A 13,839-nucleotide genomic window follows, 5' to 3' on the forward strand; every position below is an offset into this window, starting at 1 on the left:
AAACTCAGATCAAGGAAGGAGAGATGACATGTCCATGGTCACCCACTCAGGTAGAGTTTTGAAATCCAAATTTAGAGTTCAATGACTTTTCCTTTTTGATTCTTCCATTTAAAGCCCTTACTCTGGCTTTCCCAGACACAGCCCTTCTGTCCACCCAGTTGTCCCTGCTCCTGTCTCAAGTCCAATAGCCTGGCATTCCCTTCTCCTAAAAGAATAGAAGCTTCTTTAGGACAGGGATGGTTTTGTATCCCGAGAACTTAGCATAGAACATGGCATTCAGCAGCTCAGTTACAGAAACTGAGCTTTTCTTTGAATTCCAAAAATATTTATTATTAATATTGAAACAGGTACTTAAAAGAAAACAGACTGAAAGCCCAAGCTTAATAACTCGAAAGTTTTCAGAAAACCATGATGAAGCTTTTCTTTTTCCTGCCCAATCATGTTTTTAGGCACAAAGTAAAGCAGAAATATTAATTGCTTGGGAACTTTATACATAATATTACATGCCCTTTTGATTTGCTTATTTGGCAGTCAGAACAATGGTATTTTGGGGGGTTAATTTCAAATGCTAGTCATGTTAATACATTTTTTTTAAAGTTTTTGCAAGGCAAATGGAGTTAAGTGGCTTGCCCAAGGCCACTAGGTAATTATTAAATGTCTGAGGCTGTATTTGAACTCATGTACTCCTGACTCCAGGGCTGGTGCCATCCACTGTGCCACCTAGCTGCCTCTCATCTAATACATTTTAAACATACTTTATTTATGATGCAACAAATGTTAGTTTATATAAATGAAATTTAAATGCAATAGGAGAAAGGATGCAATCTTCAGAAATTGAGTTTTTTTAAAAATGAAAATCTTTCTGTAAAATAGTTACCTCTTACACATCTTGTCAGAGTAGATTTTCTTGCAATTCTTTGCATGAAATAGAACTACAAATGTATTTAACAAAATTCTAAGTTATGGTCACAAATCTATTCTAAAACTAGGCACTAAATCTTTCTGAAACAAATTAACAAACAGAATAATGCAAATGATTCTCAATGACTCAGAGATGAATAGAGGTACAAAGATCTGAGAGATCATCCTGTTCAATTCCCTCAATTTACAAAAGATGAAACAGAGAAAATGACTGGTCCATGATCAAGTAGGAAGTAAGCAAAAGAGGCCTCTAAAGCTCCAAAGTCTTAGTTTACTATGACAAAAAGTTGTTTTTTTATTCTTAGAGCAGCTTCAAAAAACAAGATTAATAAAGTATAGCACCAAGTAACACAACATATTGCCCAATGAATGGTTCCAATGCTAATCTAAAGACATTTTAAGTAGAGGTAAGTTTTTCAAATAAATGAAGGAAAGTGGACCCTAACCCTAACCACAAAATTTCAAGAAAACACAGTATGTTTCAGACAAACATTTCCACTGACAAGAACAAATAGCAATGAGATAAAACATCAGCTTTCATTTAATCAAAATTTTAAATTTATATTTTCTTTCAGTATATCATGCATTCATGTTAGAATTTAATTAAATTCAAAATCAAAGTAAAAGAACTTTCAAAACTAATAGTGAAACAAAAAGCCCAACATAAATCACCAATAATTCTTTGATGCATCATGAAACAAACATTGCAAACCCACCCTGGGGGTTTTGGGTAAAGTACTAACCAGTTACTGCCAGCAGCTGTGAAACTCTCACCTCCATTTCCTCCCTATGAGACCTGTCTCTATCTTCAAATTCACGTGTCCTTCTCCGAGCCTCTTCAAAGGCCTGCTGGGCCAAGGCATCCTCCTGCTGTCAGAAAAAGGAATGTAATGAGGGGTCCTCTTTTGACTTACAAAAAAATGGTCTACAGTTTTAATGACAGGCTTGTCACCACTCTCTTCAATACACAAAGTGAAAGATTGCTCCTCCAAATGCCAGAGCTTGTAGATTAAGTTTATGCTAGTTTTAAAAGTTGCATTTTCATGTTTCTACATGAGTGGCAGTATGTCAGGAAATCTGGTGCAAAAACCTTCTCGGTTAACTCCTCTGTCATGCTACTTCCCCTCATGGGGTTGTTCCCTTATCTACTTATCTAGTCCAGTTCTCTCTTGTTGATCTCCAGTTTCACATATCAAGCTAAATATCTTTTTTTTTTTTAGGTTTTATAGGCAAACGGGGTTAAGTGGCTTGCCCAAGGCCACACAGCTAGGTAATTATTAAATGTCTGCAACCGAATTTGAACCCAGGTACTCCTGACTCCAAGATCGGTGCTTTATCCACTGTGCCACCTAGCCGCCCCCCCAAGCTAAATATCTTGCAGAAGTCAAATTCAGTATGTTCAACACTGAACTCATTTTTCTCCCTTTCTCTTTCCTACTTCCCTTATTACTGTCAAGGGAACCACTATCCTCCTAGTTTCATAACTTAGAAGCCATCTTCATCCCCTTATTCTTTCTCATTCCCTATATCTAATCTGGTGTCAAGGCCTGTTAATTTTACCATCATACTATTTCTTGCATATGATCCCTTCTCTCTTATGACATTGCTACCACCCTGTTCTTAGGTTCTCATCACTACACACCTGAACCATTGTAAGAGTCTTCTGGTTGGTGTCTCTCTGACTTCAATGTTTCCTGACTTGAGTCCAACCTCTATTCAGCTACCAAAATGATTTTCCTAAAGCACAGGCCCAACCATGTTACCACCTCGATTTAACAAACTCCATTGACTCCCTAATACTTCTAAAATCTTTTTTTGACTTTCAAAGTCTTTCATTACTAGGTTCCTTCTGACTTTTATAGTCTTCCAATGTCTTACTCCTCCTCTATGTACTCTAACATTTAGTGGACATTGTCCATTTTGCTGGTTCTTAAACAAAACACTCTGTCTCCCAAGTCTATTCATCTTTTTTAAAAACAGCATTTTATTTTTCCAATTATATGTAAAGACAATATTTAACATTTGTTTTTAAGGCAATAGGGGTTAAATGACTTGCTCAGTCACACAGAAAGTGTCAAACATCTGAGGCAGGATTTGAACTCAGGTCCTCCTGACTCTTGGCCTGGTGCTCTATCCATATGGACCAACCATTCTAGCTAATCCAACATTAATTTTTACAAAATTTTGAGTTCCATATTTTTTCTTCCTCCTAAAACAGTAGGTAATATATTTTCAATCAAGTAAAACATTTCCCTATTAGACATATGAAAGAGGATACAGAACAAAAGGAAAAAAAATAATTAAAAAAAATAAAGCTTGGATCTGCAATCAGAGTTCTTTCTCTGGATGAATTCTTTGGAATTGTTTTGGATCACTGAATTGCTGAGAGGAGTTGGTCATTCTATTGATCATCATGCAGTGTTGCTATTACTGTGCAAAATGTTCTGATTCTTCTCATTTCACTTTGCATTAGTTCATGTAAGCTTTCCAGGTTTTTCTGAAACCTGCCTACTCATCATTTTATTACAAAACAACTGCATTCCATTAATGTTCAGTCATTCCCCAATTGGGACAACCCCACAAAAAGAGCTGCTATAAATATTTTTGCACATGTAGATATTTCCCCCCTTTTTATGATCTCTTTGGGATAAAAGTCTATGCATTTTCTTAAAAAAAAAAAAGTAAATTTTATTAGATTTTTTTTTTTTTGCAAGGCAATGGGGTTAAGTGGCTTGCCTAAGGCCACACAGCTAGTTAATATATTAAGTTTCTGAAGCCAGATTTGAACTCAGGTACTCCTGACTCCAGAGCTGGTGCTCGATCCACTGCGCCACCTGGCTGCCCCAATAAAGTAAATTTTAATGATGTACTTTTTAACATTATCATAGTTTCCTCTAGTATTTCTCCCTTCCTTCTTCCAGAAAGACACCTCATAATAAACAGCATATCTTTTTAAAAAAGAGAAGAAAAAAAAATCACCCCCAACTGACTGATGAATACATACATTGACAAAGGCTGAGAACAAATGCAATGCACAACACTTGTGTTGAGGTGGGAATGTCTCCTCATTACTTCTTTTAAGCTGTGCTTGTTCTTTATAATTCTGTCTTATGATTGATTCACTTTTGCTTTTGTGCTTTTCATTTTCTTTGCTGTAGTCATTAAATGTACAACATCTTCTTGGCTTCACTGACTTCACTCTGCAGTAGTTCATACAGCTCTTTCCCTGCTTCTATTTATTTGTCAAAATTTGTCATTTCTTACAAATATAAGAATGCTGTCACAGTTCATTACATCCACGTGTCATAATTTGTTTAGCCATTCCCCAGTTGTGAGCATCTATTTTGTTTTCAATTCTTTGCTATCACAGAAAGTGCACCTATAAATATCTTGGTGTCTATAAGCACTATTTTCTTATCAATTGGCCTCCTTGTGCACTATAAACCTAATAATGGAATTTCTGGGTCAAAGAGTATATGAGAATCTTAGTCATTTTACTTGCATAATTCCAAATGGTTCTATTGATTCTCTAAATAATGTACAAGTGTGCCTATTTTTTCTACTATTACTATTTCCATCTTTTGTCATCTTTGCCCATTTGCAGGATGTGAGGTGAAACCTCAGGCTTGTGTTGATTTGCACTTCTCTTATTAGTGATTTAGAGTATTCTTTTATGTGATAGTAAATTGTTTGTAATTCTTCGTTTGAGGATTCTTTGTTCATATTCTTTGACCACTTATCGACTGGGGAATGGCTTTTAGTTTCCCATGAATCTGTTACTTGGTTATATATCTTGGATATCAAACCCTTACCAGAGAATTTTTTTTGCACTGGCCTTCTTCCCTTCTAGGTCCCTAAATTTTGTTTGTAAAGAAAATTTTTAATTATCCATCTAATCCTCTGTAACTGTCTCTATCACTTGTCTGGTTAAGAATCTATCTCCTATCCACACTGATGACAACTTCCTCTTCTAATTTCTAAAATGTATGCTTTTTGAAATTAAAGTCACATATCCATTTAGAATGGATGATAAAATATGTTTAAGCTCAATTTCTCAAGTCTCTGCATTTTCACTGACTGTCCCCCCCACATTTGGAATTATCTCACTCCTCATCTCTATTACATTTGGCTTCCTTGAAGTCTCAGCTAAAATTCTACCTTTTGCTAGAGGTCTTTCCCTATACACCTTCATGTTAATACCCCCTCACTAAAATTTTCTCCAGTAAATCTTGTATCCCTGTTGTCTCCTACATTAGAACGTTGGTTCCTTGAGAACAGGGACACTTTTTTTGTCCTATTTTGAATCTTAAACACTAAACCCAGTCCCTAGCACAAAATAGGTACTTCATACTTGTAGATCTGTACTGAGGAATGAGTCTTAAAATTTTAAATGACAACATATACACAATAGTTTTTATAATTGCAAATTGTAAGGGGTAAAATTTGAAATCAGAGAATTATGTGAATAAAACAAAAAAGATAGGCTAGTCATACAACAGCAGTGGTAGTTAACTGTCAGATAAGGCTGTGTGCTCCACTGCTTTCCTTGCCACATTAAGACAAATTGGGAGTGGATTCTCACTATCAAGGAAAACAGTATCAAGGCAGATACAGAAGGCATCATTTTAATCTTTATATTCCTTTTAAGATGACAAAATATATAAATGGAGTCACACTAGAACTGGGGTCTTAAAACTTGAATGTTTATTTTACTTTCTGCCTTCTCACCCTCCCACTCCAATTCCTCTTTCCTAAATGGGAAAAAAGTAGAAAAACACATTACAAACATGTATAGTCAATTATAACAAATTTCCATTGTCCATATTCCAAATCACCTGACCCCCCCCCCAAATTAATTGTCTTATTCTACAGTTTGAGTTCCTACTTCTCTATCAGAAGGTATTATGTTTCATCATTAGTCTTCTAAAATCCTTGTTGGTAATTATGCAGATAAGAGTTCAGCATAACGTATTCCATCACATTTATATATCACAGCTTATTCATCCATTCTCCAATTTTAGGGCATTCCCTCATATCCCTATCCATCATCAGGTCAAAAGTTAGAAATATTTTTGTACATCTTATGACTTTGTTTTCCTTAGGACTAATCTCTCCCTTAGTCTCCCTTTTCTCTAATTCACCTTCCATCATTCTCCTTTCCCCCTCCTATATCCCTGTTTATTATGTTTGTGCATGTGCGCATGTATGCATGTGTATTCTACCTTATTTTGATCAGTTCAGATGAAAGTAAAAACCTTCACTGTTTATACTATTAAACATGGTACAAATCAAACACCACCACACATTCCTACATACATGTTGGGCAAAGTAATAATAAAATATTTACTCATACTTACATAGTACATAAGTTTGCAAAGTGCTAACCCCAAAATGAATGATCTTATGAAGAGGGTAAGGCAAATATCTCCATTTTATAGATAAGTTAACTAAACTGAGGTTCAGAGAGAGGTTAATAAGCATGTGGTTACATAGACAGTAACTCTATTAGTGCTACATGTATAACCTAAATCAAACTGTTTGCCTTCTCAATGAGGGGGCCTGGGGATGGAGGAAGGGAGAGAATTTGAAATTCAAAGTTTTAAAAATGAATGTTAAAATTTGATTTTATATTTAATTGGGGAAAAATAAAATACTAAGTAAACTTAAAAATTAAAACTACACCAGTGCTAGAATTCAATCTAGTTGTCTCCAGATACAGTGTTCTTTCCATTATACTATTATGCTGAGACTAAAATCCCAAGAACAAAATTTAAAATAAACAAAACAACAATAACTACCAACTTCTTGCTAAGTCTGAAGTAACCCTACCTGGGCTCGTTCTTCATCAAATTCCAAGCAACCCATACCATCCAGTCTCTGCAAATCAATCCAGCCCTTCCAGATGACACAAACTCCATTTAGAATCATTGGAGCCTTTAAATATACCTGAAACACAATTTAAAAGAAAGCAGCAATGAAACATAAACTCTACCACATATTTAAAGATCAAAGAATTAAGGTTAATGGAAAAAATCTCCACTTTTTTCAGGGGTGAAGGGAGAAAAACAACAAACAAGTCAATAAGAACTGTGAAATGGTATTTTAACCTTAGTTTCTTGACCAAATTTCAATCTGGATTAATTCTGCTATCAGGATCCTACTTCTCTTGATTATAACTTTAATAGTTATCTGATATCAACTAACTTTTCAGAATAGGATTATGGTTAAATGGTATTTATTGCTTAACATTAATTAACATGCAGCTATTGTTATATCTATATGCTATAGACATATTAGTCAAAAATTAAAGTCCTCTGAATTAAATTTAAGTCAAACTATTTGTAAAAGCCTTTCTTGATCACTTTAATTGTTACTGCTTTCTTCCTCTGAAAATTATTTTGCATTTAGGCTGTGTATCCCATATCTGAGCAGCAGAAAATAGTTTACTTGAGAGTACAGACTGTTGCTTATTTTTAACATTTCTTTTTTATTCCATATTGCATCTCCCAATTTAATTAGATTAAAAATTTTTAATGCTATAATTTCATATAATCTCTTACAAAAGGATAAGGTAAAAACAAACAACTGAGATCAATTCCTCAGAACTCTCAAAGAATTTAGTTTTTTTCCTTTTACTTTGATATTTTTGGGGAGGAAAGTAAAGAAAATACACTTATATTCAAGATTCAATAACAGTAAAAAAAAGAGCTTCCAGAAAACATGACAGGATTGGTACAGACACTTTAGCCCATCTTCCTTACCTTCTATGTCCTACTTTCTTCCAGGTTTCATTGAATTAGTGAAGCGAACTTGGGTTACCTACTGTAAGCTCTGATTAAATTCTAGCAGAATCCAACTAACCTAGAACTATTAAATATCACTACCAGGGAAAGAATGTGTGCCTATGCCTAACTGTTTAGTTAATCATGGAGATAGTCTACTTCATTTTTTTCCCCCTAGCTGTGTAAAAATGAGAAACAATGCTTAGCTCTGTTCCCTTTCACTTACATAAGGACAGTGGCAGGAAAGGGGGCAAAAGGTGCTTAAAATGTCTCTCTAGGGGGTAGCTAGGTGGCGCAGTGGAATAGAGCACCGGCTCTGGAGTCAGGAGTACCTGAGTTCAAATCTGGCCTCAGACACTTATAGTTATCTAGCTGTGTGGCCTTGAGCAAGCCACTTAACCCCATTTGCCTTGCAAAAACCTAAAAAAAAAAAACCAAGTCTACTATTACTGTAAAATGGGAAATAAAATCTAGAATGATTTCTCTGAGATCACTGAATAGGCACATTAGATTATATATAATAATGCTTAAGTTTGATAAATTTTAAAGAAAGCATTAGCAAAGGTTGGAATGAAAAACTGGTTCCCCCCCCGCCAAAAGATACAGTACCACACACACGCACAAACACACAGCACCAACTCCTGGTATAGAGCTTCTCCAAAGAAGACAGTTTTTTGACAGATACTAAGTCAGTACTTGAAGCATTGTTTGTTTAGTACAAATTGACAGAGCAACTAGAATCTATGAGTTGGAATGGTTTTTTTCCTCATTATTCTTTCCTAACATGACTAGTATGAAAATATGTTTAACATAGTTATACATATATAACCTATATCAGTTTACTCACAGTCATGGTGAGAAGGGAAAGAAGGTAAGAAGAAAATTGTGGAACTCAAAATCTTACCAAAAAATGAATGTTGAAAACTTCCTCTGCATGTAGTTGGAATAACAAATAAATTTATATATAAGACAAAAGATTCTATGAGTTGGGGCAACTAAGAGGCACAGTGAACAGAGAGCTCTGATCTTAGAGTCAGGAGGATTTGCATTCAAACCTGCCCTTTTGGACAAGTAAGTCACTTAATCCCAATTGCCTCCTATAAGTTTTCTTTGGGATCAAATTTGGTCAGTTATTTTTGCTTCTGTGAGGTCATTTTTTCCATGAATCAATCTATATAGTTTTCCTGGTCCAGTTTACTTCACTTTGAATCAATACATAACATTATGCCAAGGCTTTTCGGTGTTCTTCATTTCCTTATTTCTCATGGGACAATAATCTCCATAGCATTCATGAACTATAATTTATTTTGTCATTTCCCAATTGATCTCCTTTGTTTCCTGTTCTTTGGTATTCCAAAAAGATTAAAAATATTCTGGTGTGTATGATGAACTCTATTTACTACATTGGAGTATATTCCTAGATATGGAATTAGACAAATTGTGTAGGTATTTCAGCTGCTTTAAAAAAAAAATAACTCCTAATTGCTTTTTAGAATGATTAGTCCAACTGACAGTGCAATGTGCCACAACTCCTCCAACACCATTCCCAATTGGCTAGGTGGGAAGTATTTAATTTGCATTTTCCTTATTAGTAATTTGGAATTATCTTTCCTGCTGTTACAATTCTTCATAAACCACTTGTTATCATCAAACCACTTATTGATTGGGAAATGTTTTTTCATCTCATATATTTTTCTTAATCCCTATACAGATCTTGCATATCAGGTCTTTTTGTGATGTACAGAATACAAAGACATTTTCCCAACTAACAACATCTCTGTCATTCCAACAATATTCTAGTTGTTTTAATTTTGTTCACACAAAAATGTTTTATAACTAAATGTTATGTTACTGAAGTTTTCTACATTATCTTTTGTGATCTCTTTTCTTCCTCACCCCAACCCTTCCTTTATTTTTTGATTAATAATTCTTCCTATTGGAGCAGTTATATGGTGCAGTAGATAGAGTACCAACCCTGGGGACAGGAAGACCTGAGTTCAAATTTGACCTACTAGCTGTGTGACCTTGGGCAAGTCATTAAACCCCATTGCTCCCCAAAAACAAAACCAAAAATTCTTCCCCCTTTCCTATCTGTGAAGGGTACATTTCTGATTCTCTTCTAATTTTTTACAGTATGACCTTTAGTAATCAGATTGCATATGCATTTAAAGTTTATTGAGATATATAGTGTAAGAAGTTGGTATTAACCTGATTTCTGCCAGACTAATTGAAAAAAAAAAGTTCATTAATTGCTTACTTATGGTTTATGTAGCAAGTGCTGCGCTAAACACTGGAAGATACAAATATAAGCAAGACAGACCCTGTCCTCAAGTAGTTTTCATTCTAATAAGGGAAGATAACACATGAAGGAGAGGTAGAGTTGAAAAGCTGGGACATACTTTCGAAATAGATAAGAATGACTGCACATATATAAATTATATCAGATTGCTTACTGGCTCAGGAAGTAGGGAGGAAGAAGAGATAGAATTTGGAACTTAAAACTTCAAAGATATGTTTAAAAAGTTTTAATATATAATTGCAGGAAAATTAACACTGAAAAAATTGATGAGAAAGATTAAAAAATTTCAACTAGATAAAAGTTAAAATGGTCTTATAAGAACAAGACCAATGCTGTTAAAATTAACTGCCAACTAAGGAAAAAAAATAAGTAATTAAATAGCCATAGAAGTCTAGGAATAGCATTAAATAATTCATAGCCATAGGAATCTAGGAAGCAAGAATAGGGCCAGAAAGGACCCCTCCACAATGTGGAGGCTCCAGGAAGAACTCCGAGAAAGAAGAGTAAAAAACATGCACAAATCAACATTCTGCGGGTAGAACTGTGAACCTAATAAATAAATAATAATGATGATGATGATAAAAATTGTTAATCATATACTATGTGATAAGTATCAGGGATTCAAAAAGAGGCAAAAGACTCCCTGCCTGCCCTCAAGGAATTTACAATCTATTCTTCTAGTTACCCTTTGGAACTATACAATAAAAGTCATATTGTTCATGGGCTTCAACTGAGAGATCCTACTACTGGGTAGCTATACAATGAATTTAAGGAAAGAAGAAAGACCCTATATAAAAAAAAATACTGAATGTTACATTTTTTTGTGTGGCAACAACTAACACCCAAGTCTGAAAATCAAAGTGGGTAATGACCGACTGGGGAGTAGCAAAACAGATTGTTGTATATAAATGCAATGGAATATGATTCCACTGCTGTAACACATAATAAAAATGAAGGAAACTACAAGTACAAGCAATTCAGAGAAATTATAAGACATAAATGAACTCACACTAAATATCAGAATAATGAGAATACCACACAAGATAAATATAGCTATATCAATTAAAAGAACACTAAATGAAGTTTACTACAGAGCAACTATAAGGGCTCAAATTAGCCCTGGTGAAGAACTAAGAAAACACTTTCATCCTGGTAAAGAGTTGGGAGACTGTAGGTTTAGAATGTGGCAAAAATTGTCAAGACAATGTTTTAGGCTGGTTTTGCTTAGTTATTTTTCTTTGTCACAAGGGAGAGTTACTTTGTGTGCTGAGGTGCTACTAGTGGTAAAATCTGAAAATTTCTGTGCTAAAGAAAAACAAAAACCCCGTAAAACCAAGATGTATTAAAAAGAACTTATTTTAAGAAAAGAAATTGAGATCCACAAACGCCACAAAGAAACAGTGAAGGACTAATAGAGATACTACATTAAACTTTATTGTTGAATTGTTCCAACCACTTAACATTGACTACTGGATACAAAACTGGACAAGTATTGCTTTGTTACCATATTAATATATGTGCCTTAACATAATTTATTTCTTTGATCAAACTTTTGCAGTTTCTTTATGTAATGATTCAATAACTTCAGAAAGTGTAAAAATACTTGATTTTACATAATTTTCTTCATTTACCCATACCAGATATCATCTTTGTTTTGTACAAGCTCTAGTGTCATTTCAATGGCAGATTTCTTTCATTACTTTATGTAACTGTGTAACTGAATATTACATTTTTAGGCAAAAACTAAAAATCATGACTTAAGAGATAGAACAGACTTGAGATAAGATCAGGCTGTGCCATCCCTCCCTTTTTTTACAGGCTTGGAAAAGGAATCTCAAGAATTGTGCCTTGCCTAGAATCGCTAAGAAGTCAGAAGGATTTGAATCCAGATCTTTTGACTCCAAATCCAATGTTCCTTCCTTGGATTCAGGAGGTTTTTCATATAGGAGTTTCTTTCATATAATCTGCTGTTAAGGTTTAGTTAATATTAAATTTTAGTGATAAAATGTGCTAACTGTAAATACTCACAAAAATTACCCTCAAAATTCTACTGAATAAAATCTATGTTAGACTGGTATTAATCATCTGTACATGTTTATGCTACTCCTCTTTCCTAAAATGCAAAATTACTTTTCCTGACATAAGATACAATAAATTTTATCCACACTGTGTCCTTATTTCAAGGAAAGAAATAAAAGACTTCATTTCTTCTCCCACTTGACTAAGGGAAATCATCTGCAGTTATAGCTGAAACCGTTTAACCACACATTTCCTTCTGTTCAGATAAGTGCAAGTTCCCTCCTCTACCATTCTGAGCATAAAACTGAAAATATATGTATGTATTTATGTTGTTATTCAGCCTTGTCCAACTCTTGTGACCCTACATCCTTACTATCTGCTGACAATACTTCTGCCTTAACAACTTCAAACTCTACCCCACAAAAAATGTCATTTTTCCATACCCTATAATAAAAATATAATTAAGAATATTCATTCTCATTTAGACCTCAGACCCCAAGTCTTTTTCTTAGAAGGGAAATTAAATCTCAATAGCAGCATGGTACTTGCATACTAGCATCTGCAATGGTGGCTCCAATTTTCTAGTAGCACTGATGAACTGCTTCGTTTTGACTTTTAAAAATGTTCTGATATTCTATTTTGCTATAGGTATAGGCATTCTTTCCACAGATACACACACCAATTTCTTTACAGTTTAAGAGACAATCTCTGAGAACAACTGTGGTTGAAAAGTCCAACCAAAAACCAATGTGGTGGTGAGTCCTGGTGTCAACTATGGCTGTATTGGCTCTCACATAAGAGGCAGACACAGTTTGGTTGCTCCCAGATTGTGCTCCACTGGTATATCTTTTCAAAACTCAAGAGTCACTTCTATGTCATAAAGAGATAGGACTTTAATGATTAATTAAAATTAATACCATTTCTTTACTACTAGTGAACTTCCTAAATTCAACCATATTGATTTTTAAAAATTTTATGTCTAAGTTAGTATTTGAGGATGATGGCTTTCAGAAGGTCTCTGTGTGATGGCTAGAGGATTGGCCACGAACATGGAGGGGAACCAAAATTCTGTCACCTTGGAGAGCTACCTTCATTAATCCATGAAATCATAATCTAGACTATGATTTAGCAAAGTCCAAGGGAATGGCTAGAGGAAGTACAAGTGACTGTATGCCACCACTACATGGGTGTAAGTGATTGTAGGTATAGGTGAATCCAGGTTGTTCTGATTCTCAGTCCAGATTCCTCCAAAGTAGCTAATATAAAACTACACATTCATATGAATGCAATCATGTGGAATTCTTTAAAGTAAATTCTTGGTACCTTTATGTATTTTTGAAAACAACCCTCTTAGTAATTCAGTGGGTAAACTACTGTCTCTTGATGGTTTGGCATTTTCTCTTGTAATTTCTTAATTTCATTTAAAGTCAAGAAAGATTTATTTTTTCACTAAAACATAAATATATTTCATTTGAGAGTTTGAAAAAGAAACAGTTTATTAGATTATGGACTCATTCCACTGTCTTTCTCGAACAATTAACTATTTTAATTACAACTCATTCCATAAGGTAAGGGTTTCAACTTGCAAACTTAGCACTACACAAAAACAAAAACAATTATCTAACTTTTTAATTAGCTAATTTTATTGCCAAGGAATGTATTTGTGAAGCATCATAGGAAATCAAAGAAACATGGGGTGTCACTTAACAAAATTTGTGTTTGCTTCACTCTGCCTTCAGGAAATAGCTGCCACCATTCTCCATATGGCAGAAGTTCAGGTCCTTTTTTACCTCATCCCTTGCAGAGAATGCTGGCACC

General features: G+C 34.4%; 1 protein-coding gene across 7 annotated transcripts in view; it reads right to left on the minus strand.

The window, feature by feature from the left end:
- CBFB (core-binding factor subunit beta) overlaps window positions 1–13,839 on the minus strand; it is an 86,945-nt gene that overhangs the window by 32,495 nt on the left and 40,611 nt on the right. For 4 of the 7 annotated variants that reach the window (XM_074202854.1, XM_074202843.1, XM_074202834.1 and 1 more), the window contains 2 exons: window positions 6,751–6,867; window positions 1,696–1,791 (listed from right to left, as the gene is read on the minus strand). In XM_074202854.1, the coding sequence (XP_074058955.1) occupies window positions 1,696–1,791; window positions 6,751–6,867 (213 nt within the window). Of the gene's footprint in view, window positions 1–1,664; window positions 1,792–6,750; window positions 6,868–13,839 lie in introns of all 7 variants that reach the window. The other 3 variants (XM_074202829.1, XM_074202860.1, XM_074202820.1) reach the window with 2 other exon arrangements.

This window comes from Macrotis lagotis, chromosome 1 (genome assembly GCF_037893015.1).
Source record: "Macrotis lagotis isolate mMagLag1 chromosome 1, bilby.v1.9.chrom.fasta, whole genome shotgun sequence".
Lineage (NCBI taxonomy): Eukaryota > Metazoa > Chordata > Mammalia > Peramelemorphia > Peramelidae > Macrotis > Macrotis lagotis.